This window comes from Haliotis asinina, chromosome 8, assembly GCF_037392515.1.
Source record: "Haliotis asinina isolate JCU_RB_2024 chromosome 8, JCU_Hal_asi_v2, whole genome shotgun sequence".
NCBI lineage: Eukaryota > Metazoa > Mollusca > Gastropoda > Lepetellida > Haliotidae > Haliotis > Haliotis asinina.
This window is the reverse complement of record NC_090287.1, coordinates 4,419,526-4,437,195: the sequence shown is the minus strand read 5'-3', so window position 1 is coordinate 4,437,195 and position 17,670 is coordinate 4,419,526. Positions and strand designations below refer to the sequence as shown.

Below are 17,670 nucleotides of genomic sequence, written 5' to 3'. Positions count from 1 at the left end.
GTGACCTACACTCTGTCAAGTCTTGTACGGTTGGCTGTTGGCACTGTCTGTTGGTGGCCTACACTCTGTCAAGTCTTATACAGTTGGCTGTTGGCACTGTCTATTGATGGCCTACACTCTGTGAAGTCTTATACAGTTGGCTGTTGGCACTGTCTGTTGGTGACCTACACTCTGTCAAGTCTTGTGCGGTTGGCTGTTGGCAGTGTCTGTTGGTGGCCTACACTCTGTCAAGTCTTGTACAGTTGGCTGTTGGCAGTGTCTATTGGTGGCCTACACTCTGTCAAGTCTTGTACAGTTGGCTGTTGGCAGTGTCTATTGGTGGCCTACACTCTGTCAAGTCTAATAGTATTAGCATTATTATTCTTCTTTTGGGCTTTTGGGCGCCTGCGTTGTCTCAAGTCTGAGGGCAGTCATGGTTTTGTCTTTCTGAAAAGATTGCAATGCAGAATGAGCCAGTGTGAACAAGTTGCATGTGTGGCTGGCTACAGTAAAGGCTTATTGCTAGCTGCATGTATGTGCAGCATCAGTTTCATGATGAATAGAAAACAGGTCTTGTCAAGATCTATTCTGATGGATCTATGCCTGATACTAATACAAAGAATCAGTGGCACAGTTCAACAAATAAAAGGAACAACTTCTTTTTTTTTGTTTCTTATGTCAGGATAAAATTAAGGAACTCACGCACAAAACACCCTTGTGAGAAAACTTTAACATGTTTCAGCTACTTCAGCAATCTTTGAAATTATGCGGAACATAATTGAGTCCACCATGTGGCTAGCCAAATGTTAACATGGTTAATCAGTTAAAGCCTGAGGGTTTTGCAGATTGAATTTCTGAGAGTGAACTAAACCTAGACCCACTTTTCAAACAATATCTTTCATCCTCTGAAAAGTAGGGGTTTTCATGTTCACCAGAAATTATATTGCACAGAACCAGTATCTTGTTTCTTAGAATATATTATACCCTGCTCATTCCTGTTCAACATTAGTTATTAAGGCAAGTATTCATATGTACATGTGAGATTCTTGAGTGGAATTTAGATGTTGGTGAATATATAAGACAAGTATATGGATGGCAGCTTCTTTGCTGTTGTATAACATGACATTTCTGGGCTACATCTTGTCCCTAAAGCCCAGAAATGTATACAGTGAAGAAGTTGCCGTCCATATGCTCGTTGAATATTTCATGTATTTAGTAGTTTATATGCTTGTTTAAGGGATGATGTCCACACTTCACATTTTACAGTTCTCTGTTGATTGATCTTCCATGTGCAGAAATAAATATATATTGTTTAACTAGTATGTTCATCAAAAGAAGTGGTTAGATTGACTGCCTTGATAGAATGTCAAGCCTTTTGAGCCACTCTCAGCATTTGCCCTTTTGACATTTCCAAGAGAAATCATTTTTTCAATCAACACTGCCACATAGGACTGGCTCCAATCCTATAGGAAAATCACTACGCGAAGCATTTTGTGAAAATAGAGTGCTGCTTGCAAAGAGGCAAGTGAATTGTCTGAGACCATTACTTAAATTAACTGATCCCATATAAGATGGACATGATGGAGTGGGTCAAGGCTGAAGTTGTTCCACCGGATGCTTCCACTTACAGTAAGGGCTAGTAATAACCGATGTGCACATATCTGCAGCAGTGTAACAATAATCACTTGAACGTCATTAGTTCACTTTCATATCATGTTGAAATTGTTCCAATATTTGATCCAAGAATACCGTGTGAAGAGTGCACCTTCTTTCGAAATGTACTCATCTCAAATAGGCTATTTTGTAGGATAAAGAAGTCCATTATTTTATCATGATTATTTTAATATTTTATTTTTCATAAATGATCATGTTTATGGCGAACTGTTTTCAAGCGGTTTGTGAATAATATTGCCCTGACTTGGTATAGTTCTTGGGCTAATGGCAGCCATGCACTTAGGGGGATTTCCTCGTAAATTGTTATTGAATGCAAAGGGAAACATTTGTGATACATAAACTTGCTCTGTATCATTTATCTGCCTCTTACGGTAGTTTAAGTGTAATCAATGCTTCAGGAGTAGACGAATCATGGCAGAGACTGGCCTAAGGAACATCTTAATCATCTGTACTATTATTGTGTACTTGCATAAATATATTTCATTTTAGGTGTTTCATAATGAATTGAATGCATGTGTTTTGTACAAAGCATGTGATAATTTGAGAAGACCTGTTTGTTCAGTGATTTCTTTAGCAGCTCAGGAAGTTTTATCTGATCACAGCTTCACTTGATTAATGGTCATTATTCATCTGCCGAATGAACGATTTTTACAGAATGCATGAACATCAGAAACAAAGATTTGATATATTGAGACATGCTTGCAGGTAAAATTTGAAATGATTAATTAGACGGCCAATCTTTCTTCATCTTTCTCATTTTTTGCTGAAACGATTTATACCATGGCTTCCATTAGTTTAATTATACAAAAATTATTTGTCAGTGAATGCTCGTTTTAGAAACATTTATTATGTGTTTGATGCTTGTAAAAGTTATATGTTTAATATACTGAGCGAAGTTCTTTGAAATATTTTAATATTTGTCTTTTGTACATCTTGTATTTGTTTATCACGATCCATTTGTAACAGTAATTATTTTTGTGTTGCAGACAGGAGGCGAGGGCAGTAAGCTCCTACCCAAAAATGTCTTCCCAAACGAGATCGGTCCAGTCATAGTAAATGATGACTCACTTGTGGTGCCAAAAAAGGAAAAAATTATCACTCCTCCTAAGAAGGCCAAAGATGACATGTACAAGAAAAAAGCTGAAGACATCGTGAAACCTACTCAAAAACCCAAAAAGAGACACAAAGTGCCTAAACCTTTAGATCATAGTAAAGTGAAAGATTTTCTTGAGGATGGTCCGAACGATATTCCTTGGGAAGAGTATGATGAAAAGTCGTATGTAGATAAGAAGCGGGTTCGGCCAGGGGAAGACAACTATGCCAGGAATAAGTTCAACCAGCTCGCCAGTGACAACACCAAATCTAACCGTGACGTCCCAGATACACGCCATCAGTTGTGAGTACAGAAGAACTTGAGATCGATCCCATTCAAATTTAGTCTCTTACTTTGATGCAAAACCTTTCTGTAAAGGATGTATGAGGACACTTTAATAGAAGGTCATGTAAATGAATTTTCTAATCAATCAATCAGCATTAAGGCTGGTAGATGTTTCGGTATTGAGTGACCCTCAGATACTTGAACAGACAGGTACACAGGTGTTGTGTCGGTGCCAAATTTGTGATTAATTCTAAATAGGTTGAACTGAGGGGGAAATTTTGTTTTATTTCAAACAATATTCAAACAATATCACAGCTGAGAATTTGCTTTGAGCAGTGCTCCCAAATGGAAATTCAAGCACAAACTTCTGGTGTGAGAGTTGAACGCTGTAACCACAGGCTTACTTGTTGATTTAATCACCTGGACCTTTTGAAGTAAGGATTGTCATTTATGGTTTGAAATTATTATGCTGAACACTCATTTTCATCTTTGAGGAGAGGGTTTCAGGTTTATTATGCTTCAGGTTTTTGTCGAGATGAATGGGCAAAATATGACAATAACTTTCTAAAAAATGTTACTAGGGTTAAAGAAGTATTTATAAAAACATGTCACTTAATCATGTTCTTTAAACTACCATATGTCTATATGGATTACTGCATTAAGCACTTCAAACATAGAGATTATTACACGAGCAAATGAGTCATTCGACTTATACGAAACGAGAGTGAAATCTGATCTAACTCAAGCAATACATCATTTTGCACAAGTTTCATGTAAGTCAGAGGACCCACTTGGTTAACTCTATTATTTTCTATTTCATCCGTATAATTTATGTACAGATGTGCAGTAAAACACAGTAAGCGAGTGTCACAGCCCTCTTCCTTGATGTCACATTCAGTTGTTTAATGACATCGCAGACAAAATACAGAAACAATGGTTGCTAGGCAAAAGCGATCTGTTTACATGTGCACATATGATAAATGTGACACTAGTTATGTTTCACCATAAGGGTAATAATTGTTCATTATTATTCATGGTTGCGGTTGACAAGGTCCATTGTAACCTGTGATGCATCAGAGGTCAGATACTGGATGTGAGATGCAAAAAGATGCGTGTGCATGTGTGTGTAAGGCTTTTGGTAAGGAATGGACTAGATGTATAATTCATTTGTTCTCATGCATGATGGATCAATGACTGATCCTTAGCTGCTTTTTTACAGAATGATGAATCTTGGGATTTTCACCAAATCCCATGGAACAAGTTATGAATCACTTTAAAAATGATTGATTATCTTTGTTTAAGCCAAAGACTGCAGAATACTTTATCATTGATCATACTCATTGCTCTGGTTATTTCATCACCTAAAGTTTAAAAAGTTTTGCTGTCTCCATTATGGAAGAGGTTTGTGGAGTATATGCTCTTCCAGTCAATATGTTAACCTGATTTAACTATCAGACAACTGTATCTGTGATCATGTTGTGTTTGTTCCCGTTATAATGCTAATGTTAATGCGAAGTTGGCTGAGATTGTGTTTCTTCTGACATCACTCTGGATATTCTGTCTGAATTAAGTTATTGAAAAAACTGTTTGAGATAAAGAGAACATGTCATCAATATATGTTGATTTTCTGTGGGGTTTTTTCTTGAAATCAGGTACCAAACAATTTCTTTGGGCCCACAACATATCTTCAGAACGTTCAAATGTCAAGTTAATGGATTACTTATGTAAATGCTTAGCACAAAAGATTTATGCCCACAATTTCGGGAACAAATCAAAGTCATATCTTTAAAAAGAAATTCCCTACCCTCCATGTTTGATTGGTCAGTCAATACTGCTTGTTGTGCTACAGATTGAGGAAACAGTGGGTTGATTTCATGTGTAGTTGAACATGTTGAGCCTTCTGTGGGATGCACTGGAATGTGGGCATAACGATCGATCCAGCTGTCTCTGTGTGACAGTAGATCACAACCCATATCAATACATCACTGAGAGTTTCTGATACGGATGCTTGACACAGCTCCCTTGTGGAAATAATGATTGTATCAACTGATGAACAAACTATAGACAAACATATAGTCTCTGAAATCAAAATATGTTACAGTTGATAATTATCTTATAAGATATAGCAGGAGCCCATAGATTCTTCGATTTCAAAGACTGTTTGGGTATCTGTGTTTGAGGCTTTGTAAGACACTGCAGAATATGATAAAATGGTCATTAGAGTTCCTATTCAATCTGATCCACAATAAGTGATCTACACCGTTCAACTTGAGTAAAATGAAACCTATTTGCACCCAGTGCAGCCTTGGGTAATAATCACTTCCTGTTAGACAAAAACCAGTGGGCACCTGCTCCTTGACATAAGAATGAATATAATGTTTTAGTTTGGGATGGATGATTGAGAACCCCATAACAAAATATTGTGAGTCTGATGAGATCATTTTATCTTGTTTCAAAAAACATATTGACAAGAACGGTTACAATGATTCAACCACTGTCTGTGTAGTCATCAATCACTGCTCCTAGGCAGTTGTTCATTATTATGTTTTCCAGTTATATCAGTGTTATATATGAATAGTAAAATGTTAACACGCATTGGTTGTTTGTTGGTTTTGATATGAGGTTGCATTTTGCAGTTTCAGGTGAAAGTTCTAAATGCTTAAATCAAGCTCTTTTGTAGATTGATTTGGCTGAAGAACCAAATTACCAGATGTCCAATATGTATTCACAGATGCACAGAGAGTCTCACCTTACAGTATTTTGATACACTGAGAATGTCAACCAATGTCCTCTCACATATCACTGTCACGCAAATGTCATCTGACATGGAATCTCACAAATTTGTCCTCTGACATAGAATTTCACCCATTATCTTTTGATTCATAGAGACTGTCACCCAAATGTCGTCTGCCATATAATCTCACCCAAATGTCCTCTAACATAATCTCACCCACTATGATTTTGTATATGGCAAATGTCATCCAAATGTTTTCTACCAATATAGTCTCTCCTATGATCTTTTGGTAAATTGAGAATCTCACCCAAATGTCTTCTGCCAATATAATCTCTCCCATGATCTTTTGTTACATCAAGAATCTCACCCCAATGTCTTCTGCCAATATAATCTCTCCCATGATCTTTTGTTACATCAAGAATCTCACCTTCTTCTGACATGTAATCTCAATCATGATTTTGATATTATTGACAGTGTCATCCAAATGACCCCTGACCTAAGTATCTTTATATATTAAGATTACTTCTCATTACTACCCAGTTTATTGGCTATGATATGTCCAAGTAGGTATTATCTGTTCTCATTCGTGCAGATCTCCTGCAAATCTCTCCTGTGGAAACGTATTCAATATTTGATATACTCTAAGTTGGCCAAACAAGGGCACAGTTAATAGTGGCTTGAAGCTCTGCTTATTGACATCATTTTGCTATTTGCTTCAAGGACACATGGGAAAAAAATAAGAATGAATCTCTCATATTTCTTAATTGTGTGAAGAAATGATTGAAGTCCTACAGGACTGGTTTAGGCAATAGCCGTTACATTTATAGCAACACTATTGTGATGGGAAGATGATGAGAGCTTTTGTTCCAGGTGTCGACAGATGCAATGGAGGCAGAATTTACCATCAACATCTGTCATCATCACCTTCCATAACGAGGCTAGATCAGCTCTGCTCCGCACAATTGTCAGGTATCTAGTTGTAAACTTTAGTTTGCACTGTTTTTGTTTGCTTAAAGTTCACATGCAACCCAAAGATCAAACATAATTAAAGCAGTTGTCACTTGTTCGTGATATAATGCATTGGTGATTGTGAAAGAACAATTAAACAAAATTAAAAGCGTATATTCACAAATCAAAAGGGCAGTATTTTGATCTTGGGTTTACCTCCCTCAAAGCGAAGCAGCTGTGATACCGAACCCAGTCAGGGCCGGTGGGTGTGCACTCATGTGTAACGGTGCCTTGTCATTGGCCACTGGTTCATTTGCCAATACTCTAAGCTGTCTCTTTGTTTATGGCTTATATGCCTGATAGGTGTTAAGTTGAAATTGCAAATGGTCAATAGTTGAAGTTGTGCATTGCATGTTGTGATTAGCAGACAGACAGGCAGACGTATAGGTGTCATTGAACCAGGCACTGAGTTTTCTCTGTGACAGAGTCTGCCTATCACAATCAACACATTTTTTATGTAACAAGTAGATTATTTACTTGTTTATGTACACAACTACTGCTCATGGTCTCATATGCAGGGCAGGCATTCTGTTCCAAGCTCCGCAAACCTCCTCACTGCACATGTGTTTTACCCCAGCACTGGGGGGGAATATCAGTGAATCCTTTGAACTCTGATTTCATTGGCTTTTTTTTCATCTCATTTTTTTTTCAACTTCACAGGTTGTATTGGCATTTTTGATGATTTGTTTCAGTAAGTGCATGCCGAAAAGTATCAGAATCGGCAAAGTTGTGTTTTATGTTGCATGTGACCTTTAAGTTTTCTGTGCTTGTAAAAGGAAGTGAATCTATTTGAACATAGAAACTGTTTTGCAATACAAGGTGTTCAATACCCAATATGTCTGCTTAAATTATGAACGCAAAAGGTTTCTTTCATATCACCTGTCAAAATTGTGTATTGCCATGCTTGCTGGAAACTTGATCAGCAGTAGCCAAGGCAATACAGTAAACTGTCAGCAGTAGCCAAGGCAATACAGTAAACTGTGTCAGCAGTAGCCAAGGCATTACAGTAAACTGTGTCAGCAGTAGCCAAGACAATACAGTAAACTGTGTCAGCAGTAGCCAAGACAATACAGTAAACTGTGTCAGCAGTAAGGTAATCGAAGCATATTCATGTTTTCAGTGTTTTCCGAAAGAGCCCTGCACACCTGATAGAAGAAATCATTCTAGTGGATGACTTCAGCGATGATCGTAAGTATGTTTGTGAAGATCAGTAATAAGATCATTGGAGTGAAGAAAATGTCATTTGTGCATGAATTTTTATTTTACGCTACAAAGTGATGTTCGGTAAATCTGCTAAACTAGAACAATTAATGTTTCTGATTTTGATGAGATCGAGGAAAGGTTATGCAAGAGGCACATAAATATGGAAGCTAGGATGAAGCATATTTGCATTTGTGTTAATCTGATGTCATGTGTTTCTCATTGCCTGTCAGGAGGCTATCTCGGATTGCTCTGAATTGTGAAAATGGCTGCCAACACCAGCCTGTTTATGTTTGTTTCCAAGAGAGATTAATGTGTTAATTGGATGGTCACAAGGATAGGATAGGGTAGATATTCGTGATGAGTGCAGGTGCATTGTGTAATTATTCCCCATTTCTTCTACAGCTTCAGATGGTGATGAGCTGGCTGTCATACAGAAGGTCAAAGTCATTCATAACAAGAAACGAGAGGGTACGATCCAAGCCAGTACAGACCATGCTGCTCCAATATATTTATGATAGTAACATTTTTCTCATACCTTGATTTGTTAAAGCTGAGCCAAATTGGGTAAATCTGTATTATCATTATCTTTCTGCCTTTTGTTACTTGTGCACTTCTTAAGATTGAATTGTATGTAAATGATAAACATATGTTAGTCTGGCCTTCCAAAGTGAACATTTGTTGGACAATGTTCTCAAATCTTTTTTTGCTCCCTGAAATATTCATGGCACCAGTTTCTTAACTTGAGGTCATGACAACTCACCCACCCTTAACTTGAGGTCATGACACTCAGTCTTCATGTATTGGTGTTAGCAGATTCCCTGTGCTATGCACTTCCTATTGGTGTTTCAGGTTTGATTCGGTCGAGAGTGCGGGGAGCTGATGCAGCCAAAGGTACCATCCTGACATTCTTGGACAGTCATTGCGAGTGTAACACCTACTGGCTGGAACCCCTCCTGCTCCGTGTGGCAGAGGTAAGGTCACCTGTCTACATTTCAGGTATAATACAATACAGGTATGCCTCACTCAATGTGTGAATCCCTTAACAAGATAACAGCCCAGTCAGGTATATTACAGTTCAGGTATGCCTCACTTTTGTGTGTATCCCTTAAAGAGATAACAGCCCAGTCAGGTATATTACAGTTCAGGTATGCCCCACTTTGTGTTTGTATCCCTGCTCTGTCACATGTCAGTCATGGAAAAACATAACCCAAAAGTCTGAGTTTGTGGTTTAGGAGTTCCAAGTGGTAAAATTAATTCTGTTTACTGACAGTACATTATATGGAAGTAAACAATGTGTTACCAGCATGCTAGTTTGTAATCGTGGTAACATTTAGATCTCTAAGATGGTTATATTTTGCATGTATCCTAGCCTGCATCATGACAGGAATTGTGGATATGTCCCTGATGTGCAGACCAGACTTGAGGAAATTTATGTTTGCCATTTAATTCCAAATAGTTTAGAAACACATACTTTGTGGGTATTGATATTTAATGTGAGTGTGTAACAACGGAACTCTCTCATCAGGACCGTACACGGGTTGTGAGTCCCATCATTGATGTCATCAGTATGGACAACTTCGACTACATCGGAGCCTCGGCAGATCTAAAGGGTGGCTTTGACTGGAACCTGGTGTTCAAGTGGGATTATATGACTGCAGAGGAACGCAATAAGAGAACAGAAGATCCAATCTCTGCTATCAGGTAACAGGAGCAGTAGACTTACTGTAGGTAGTTCTTCAGGGATGCAACAGGAATATCAGTTTGCAGCTGAAAATTTAATCTTGTGTCATTGAATGGGGGTTCAGACGATTCACAAAATTTATCAGTTTGAAATAAAATCAATTGAAATCCATTGATCCACGGAAAAGTGCCATCCCTGAGTTCTTTGCAGAGTGAGTTTTGTTCAGTCATTTCTATGCTTTCTGAAATATTCATGTTGAGAGCTCAGTGTTGTAGGTATGGCATGAATGAGATGTTAACCTTGAAGAAACACAAGCATAGGTACTGGAAACCATTATACCAAACTGGATCACACTCATGTAAAAGGCGCTCCTTTTTCCTGGTCCAGACTTTACTGTTTTCAGAATATGGTAGTATTTCCTGTCCTTGACATTTTGATAATTCTGAAATCAGGGTAATCTATGTCATATTTTGTATGTTTTATTGCAGGACACCTCTGATTGCTGGGGGACTGTTTGCCATTGACAAGTCATGGTTTGAGGAACTGGGAAAATATGACTTGGACATGGATGTATGGGGAGGGGAGAACCTTGGTACGTCCCTAGAAACCTGTCTTGTTGGATTTAGAATGTGACAGTTGGAGAATGAGTTCTTGAGTCATGGGAATTGTGTCCTGAATGCATTAATTTATTGATTTGCAGTTGTTAGCAGCAAGAGCAAAACATGCTATTAGCTAAAAATATTGAAAAACGATAAATGTTGAAACATGCTGTAGAATGCGTGACATCTCGCCATGTTTGTGGTCCAAAGGGAGATAATCCAAGTTCTCTCCCTTGTTAGTTTAATCTCTCATTTAGGATCATTTGGTAACTTGACAGCTTCTGAAACATTAAAAAAGTGCACATGATTTACACTAGATGTTTTTGACAAGGATTTTTGTAAATGCATCACAAAGCCAAATTGTAGTTGTATGCCATGACAGTGCATTTCCATTTCAGAAATCTCATTCCGAGTGTGGCAGTGCCATGGTGCTCTAGAAATCATTCCGTGTAGTCGCGTTGGCCATGTTTTCAGGAAACAACATCCTTACACCTTCCCAGGGGGGAGCGGCAATGTGTTTGCTAGGTGGGTGTGCTGAGCTCACCTGAACTCATGCTACACTAATTATGCTATGCTGTTTTTAATTAACAAAGATAGCTTTTTCAGGCGTGTTTACTTACAGTAATAAATAACAGGAATATCCTGCTTGGTGCAGAACTAGGCCAGCCACATTTAATCTGTCTTCTTGGCTATTGTTTAACCATATGGAAAAATACAAATGAGACATGACTTTAAAATCTTGAAATTGTGATTGTTCCATGGATTTGTACATGACTCTGTTCCTAGGAACACACGAAGAGCTGCTGAAGTGTGGATGGATGACTATAAACAGTTCTACTATGCAGCAGTGCCCTCAGCAAAAAATATTCCGTTTGGAGAGTAAGTGATTGTTCAAATTCTTGGTCCAAATTGATGTTTGAGGCAGATCGCCATCAGTCGATAAACATTTAAAGCTCTAAGTCTTGCTGTTAAGTTTGAAACGAGTGTTGATTTACTTTTTGTAAAAACAAGTATGAGGATAAACTCTCTTGTTCATCAAACATCATTTTTCAAAGGTTTTTGTTTGTAAACAGTAATAACAGGTCTCTCAATACAGCTAACCAGCTCGTGTGTCAGAGTTATTCATTTGTGAAGTAATTGATCACATCAGTGTAGGGCACCCAAGGCAATCTACATTCAGGCCAGTTTGGGATTTTGAAAATCACTCTGGATAAGAAGTTCAGGTTCTCACTTAAATTTACGTTCTTTCAGCTAAAAAGAATTTTAGAGACCGAAAGTGTCTTTTTATCTATGATTTTGTTGTTTCAGTATTTCAAAACGTTTGGCCCTGAAGGAACAGTTGCAATGTAAGCCATTCAAATGGTTCCTGGAGAATGTCTACCCAGAACTGAAGTAAGTACTCTACCATACATCCCCTCACATCATGACCGATCTTTTGAGTATACATCATGGTTGTTGTGCTGGTTGTGTATCTTTGGAATTTGTTGTATGGCACACATGATGTTTCAGCATCAGTTGCAGTTGTTGTCTTTGGTAACCATGGTAACATTGGGTCCCCACAAACAAGGAGGCAGAGCCTTCCCATCGTTAACTCACGGCTTGTAACAAAACTATACTGAGTACTGATCCTTCCATCACTGGCTTTAACTGGCAGCTCTTGTCTATTCCAGCCTTACTCTCGGCTTCCATCCACTTCAGGTGACAGGCTGTGGTGTAACTGAAGTAATAATAAAATGCCATTTAAAACTAAGTACATTACATATCCTTCCCTACTACTAAGATAACCATTATAAAATTGTGCCACTTTCAGGTAGAAATATACCTATGTCCCTAGTAGAATATAGAAAATACAAGAGCTAATTTTCCCTTGATATGGTGGAATAAAACCTACAGGTATCTCCCCTTGACAGAACAAATGTGGTATTTTCATGTTTTACAGTGAATGGAGACAAATGTAAGGATGACAGGGGTGCAATTTTTAAAGCCCTACATAGTTTCTATTGACTGTGATATATACAAGTGGATCAGGTTGGGTGTTGGAGGTTGGGGAGTTTACCTCTACTTCTTCATCACTACTGACATCAAAACTGTCCTGGTTGTGGGAACCCTGTCTTCATGGTTGTATTCCCCGGTTACAATGCAAGTCAATGTAAACAGCACCTTTTGTTTTACGGTAAGATGTCTCCTGCATGAGTTCAATACGTCAGCTTATATTAGACACACCTTCGTTTGTTTTTTTAGTTTGGGTGCACATGTGCTTTATGAACTATTCATAATGGAGTTTTTACAATCAAGTAACATACTTTGGGCACTGGTAATCCTCTTCTGCTGCTCTTCCTGGGATTGGATTCTATTTTAGTGTCATCAAAAATATTGCATTGGGAATATATTGCATTGGGAATATATTGCATTGGGAATATGTATCTGTGTGATTTCATAGGTTTTCATCATAATCAGTACATGACTTTTTCTGTTAAGATTGGAACTTCTATGTTATGACCGACATGTACATTTTGTCCACAAAGATGACCTTTTTTGGATAGTGTGGGTTATGGACTTTAAAGAATTATATAAGAGGACAATAAGTTCAGCTATGAACATGGTTACTTTAGGCAGTAAACTGTGGGATCTGAGTCATTCAGATGAAATCCCAAATACCATTACACTGTACAAGTGAAATTCTTCCCGGAATGGAATGCAGTATATGGTAGGGAGAAGGCCATGTGTGTCCAAACTGGATGATATCCTGCGTGGTATTGTGAGGTTTGACAGCATCGCATGCCTCCTTTCACAGAGTGCCAGACACCCAGGATGTAGCTTTCGGCAGTATACAACAGTCCGGCCAGTGCATAGATACCATGGGACACTTTGCTGATGGGACACTCGGCATATACCCCTGTCACAATGCTGGCGGCAACCAGGTAGAATCTCTTGCAGACTGTCGTGATTGGCTGGCTTAGGTGGCTCTCCATGCAAGCTGATTGGCTACATATACTCTGCTTAGCTGTATTGATATGGTGTTTCAGCTGATGATGTTGATGAAGATAGTGAAAGGATTATAGCCTGGTAGAGTAGATTTTAGAATTAGGATATATCTGTAAAATTGTCAAACAGAAAATATGTTTTATAGTTGAAGAAAACTTGTTTTGGGGTAAAATATGCAAAACTAGCTGCCATTTTGACTTAGTTTCAATTTACAGAGAGTTATTTCAGCTTTAGATGTTTTGTTAATCTCTAGGTATAGGACTAAGGGTAACTATGGGAGTTGAGTGGTTCTAGCTTGCTGTCAGAGTAACTGTCGGAGTTAAACGGTTCTAGCTTGCAGATAGCTTTGATTACATGTGAAGTTCCTGTATCTTTGACAGTCTCAGTGAAACTGATGCTTTGTTGCTGGAATGAACAAAGACAGAATGTGGTTTTGAATACGTTAGAAATGAATAACCATCATATCAGAATAGATTTTAGCATTTATGGATTTTCATTTCATTCTAGCAATACCATGATCCAATTCCAGAAATGATTCACATTACAGATATTAGGGAATATTAGAATTTTGAAGTATGTCAATGCCATGTATATTGTAGTCCAATCTGCAGATGCTAAAGTGGTGGCATGCAGTGTACGACATTATGCCAGGGTGATGTGATGAAGTATATGCAATATGTGTCGCTGCTTGCAGATAGTGTTGCTCATAGAGTAGCTCTGTGTGAACCAGTGCCTTTGTCATGCTGTCATTGCTCTCATCATCCATACATCACCACTTTTATCTACATCAGTGTTGTCATAACCTGCCACTCATTCATACTTCTTCTGTCTCTGAATCCCTCCTGTAATGTTCAGTCTAAAAACAGTTCTCATACATTCATGTCACTGGTTGCCCTCATGAGATAACCATGCTGGATACATCCTCAATACCTCGTCAATACCTTTTGCTGGTCGTAAGACACGACCAAATGGATGAGATGGGCATGCCATATTGTTTCATTATATACCAAATGATTGAATCTGCACTTACAATATCAGTCACTGGATTGTTTGATCTAGACTTGAATAATCAGAAGCAGCCATAATAGTACTGGAATTCTGCTGACTGCTGTGTTGGCCAACAAACAGACATGAATCTTTCAGTCCATGCAATGTGTCAGCCACTGGTGTGCTTGTCTTGTCACACAGTCAGTTTACTGGTTGCAGTCATATAGAATGGACATGTGTGATGGTGACACACCAGCACTCACCTATACATTCACCATCTAGAAACTCAGTGATAGTCGTGTTCTGCTGACTGCCTATGATACCTTCACCCTGATGCAAGCACATTTGATATTTGCTCCTACTGCGACATAACTGCAAGGTGGCAAGTGGAGCATAAAGGGATGACAATCTTCCACTGATCTGCAGATTCCTGGGTATTTATTTTCAAACTCATCAATTTTGTTAATCGTCTGGACCCCCATTCAATGACACAATGATAAGTTTCTAGTGAAAACCGATTTTCCTGTTCGCATCCCTGAGCATAGGACTGATATCACATGGCTCTCAGTAATCACCAAAATATGCATATGGCTTCACTTCTTTGTTGTTTAACACCACAATCAGTAGTATTTTAGCTATCTGTAAATAGTAAAGTCTGGGTCAGACAATCCAGTGATTAACTCTAAAAGTATCGATCAGCACATTAATTAGGATACAATAGATCAACCAAGACAGTGAGTCTGACTAGTGTGTTCCATTAGTCATCTCTTAAAACAAACAAGAATGGCTGAAGATTCAAACACAGATCTTCATGAGCAGTGTATTTCCTCATTCTGGAAGACATGGCTGTATGTCTGCACTTACACATAAAGGAACTAGGATGGAGGATGATGTTGACTATGTGTCGAGGGATCTAGTTGTATGTGTAGATGAGTGCTGGGTGGCTGTAATATATGGAGCTGATGTTTGCTGCTCCGACCCATCAGCAACTGGCTTCTGTGCCAGGATTTGATGTGGCTGTAATGACGTTGAAGGCAGCAGCAAATAGTGTGTATACTCTCACATACCTGCAAATAGTGTGTATACTCACGCAAACCAGCAAATAGTGTGTATACTCATACAAACCAGCAAATAGTGTGTATACTCACACATACCAGTGAATAGTGTGTATACTCATACAAACCAGCAAATAGTGTGTCTACTCACACATACCAGCAAATAGTGTGTATGCTCACACATACCAGCAAATAGTTAGTGTACTCACACATACCAGCAAATAGTGTGTCTACTCACACATACCAGCAAATAGTGTGTATACTCACACATACCAGCAAATAGTGTGTCTACTCACACATACCAGCAAATAGTGTGTATACTCATACAAACCAGCAAATAGTGTGTCTACTCACACATACCAGCAAATAGTGTGTATACTCATACAAACCAGCAAATAGTGTGTATACTCATGCAAACCAGCAAATAGTGTGTATACTCATACAAACCAGCAAATAGTGTGTATACTCACACATACCAGTGAATAGTTAGTATACTCACACATAGCAGCAAAATTGGTGTATCCTACTGTATGAGATTCATCAACCTCACATATTCAGAAACTAGCTAGCCACAATGACTGCATGTCGGTTTCCCTGATCTAGGTACCACAGCGCTACAATACTGTACAAGAAACATAACTAGCATGAGTCTGACCAGAGGTCATGTATGGAAGATGTATGGCATATTTCAGACAAACATGCTGTGGAACGTATTCACTGTATAAATTCCCTCACAAACAAATATCAATGTTTGTGTTTGCTTAAATCATATATTTTTGTAAATAATGTGGGTTGTTCATCAAGTGTACGTTCATGAAGTCACCATGTTGTTCCAGGAATTCTCACTGACAAAGGATGGCAGCATCAAGCACCTGGACCTGTGTATCACCCTGACAGGCGATGCCCCTGAGAGTGTTGTCAAGCTCTTCCAGTGCCAGTCTGACAACATTCTTCAGGTAAATCTCGAAACCTTTTGGATGTTTTCATACAATAACAAGGTTCATTCAGACTTACTTGCTGGTGCATGTCAGTGGCAGATAGACAATTTATCCCACACATTTGCATATGAACTGCACCCTCAGTCATGTGAGCAGGTGAGTTAAGTCTTATGCCACATTTAGCAAGATCCCAGCAATGTGAAGGGGACATCAGAAATTAGCTTCATACATTGTTCATGTTAAGGGAATCGAACCTTTGTCTTTAGTGTAATTAGCGAACACTTCAACTACCCCACCAACCTTGAGTCTAGTATGCTTACATCCCATTATACTTATTAAACTAGTTATGCATGTTTTTGTTACGACTACAACCCATGGCAACTTTGCTTAGTGTGTCCCAACCTCCCCTAAGGCTTTGGGTTGTCTCCTTTTTTCATTTGTAATTTACCTCTCTGTTGTAGTTTGGTAGCCATACACTCTGGGACAGACTGTGACATCCAGATTATTGAACTGATTAGCCAATGTTACTGTATGGATTATTAGCTTGAATGTTACTGTCTTGTTATTAGCTTGAATGTTACTGTCTTTGTTATTTTCATGAATGTTACTGTTTGGATAGTTACTCTGAGTTATTTTCTTGAATGTTACTATTTGGGTAATTACTGTGTGGGTTATTAGCCTGAGTGTTTCCCACTACAACGAAAGTTGCTGCACAAAATAATGTGTATATGTGTTTTTCAGGTATGGGATCGCACTGAAGGGGAGACAATGCTGAAGCACAGGAGCCATAATCTGTGTCTGGACAGTCAAGTTGTACAGACAAAAGGACTCACTGCCAACATCTGTAATCCGGACTCAACCTCTCAAAAATGGACTTTTACCTTAAACCAGATGAGGTAGTTCTGGGGGAATTCAGCACATGCAATATTTAGTACGTTTTGTCCCAACTGTCTATGCAATTCTGGATTTGCTTTGATTTTGGTGATGTTGACTATTTGTAATGAAGGTTTTACTTACTTTTAATTTGTGTTGAAGACCAACCTTGTACTATTGTCTCTAAAATGAAATCCACAATTTTATGCTGAAATGTTCAGGATGAGATCTGTTACTTTCTTTACACTTCATCTTTTTGAGAAATCTTTCATTTGATTTACATGGTACCAGTCTTACCAGTTTTGAAAATAAAAATGCTCCATTTTATTTCATAGGATTTTTTACTGTAAATCTTTGTGTGTGAAAGTATATTTAAGATAGAAATCTACATACTGTATTTGACTTAATAAGATAGTTATACAAGAATAAACTCAATGACAGCTCATGTGAAAGATGTACCACACATTCATTCTTAATCTGACGTGATGGCTTGGTTATATTGCCTGAATAATGTACCAGTAATCACTGACTTGATGGAGACATCTGTGGCTTGATTGAGAAAATATTGGCTTGCTG

General features: G+C 38.3%; 1 protein-coding gene across 1 annotated transcript in view; it reads left to right on the top strand.

The window, feature by feature from the left end:
* Nucleotides 1-17,421, top strand: part of LOC137294062 (polypeptide N-acetylgalactosaminyltransferase-like) — a 45,940-nt gene extending 28,519 nt beyond the window's left edge. The window contains exons 2-14 of the mRNA XM_067824992.1: nucleotides 2,640-3,049; nucleotides 6,636-6,734; nucleotides 7,894-7,961; nucleotides 8,379-8,444; nucleotides 8,826-8,947; nucleotides 9,502-9,677; nucleotides 10,146-10,249; nucleotides 10,655-10,781; nucleotides 11,043-11,135; nucleotides 11,565-11,648; nucleotides 13,051-13,177; nucleotides 16,120-16,239; nucleotides 16,963-17,421. Coding sequence (XP_067681093.1) covers nucleotides 2,640-3,049; nucleotides 6,636-6,734; nucleotides 7,894-7,961; nucleotides 8,379-8,444; nucleotides 8,826-8,947; nucleotides 9,502-9,677; nucleotides 10,146-10,249; nucleotides 10,655-10,781; nucleotides 11,043-11,135; nucleotides 11,565-11,648; nucleotides 13,051-13,177; nucleotides 16,120-16,239; nucleotides 16,963-17,121 — 1,755 coding nt within the window. The 3' untranslated portion in view covers nucleotides 17,122-17,421. The remainder of the gene's footprint in view (nucleotides 1-2,639; nucleotides 3,050-6,635; nucleotides 6,735-7,893; nucleotides 7,962-8,378; nucleotides 8,445-8,825; nucleotides 8,948-9,501; nucleotides 9,678-10,145; nucleotides 10,250-10,654; nucleotides 10,782-11,042; nucleotides 11,136-11,564; nucleotides 11,649-13,050; nucleotides 13,178-16,119; nucleotides 16,240-16,962) is intronic.
* The last annotated feature ends 249 nt before the right edge of the window (nucleotides 17,422-17,670 follow it).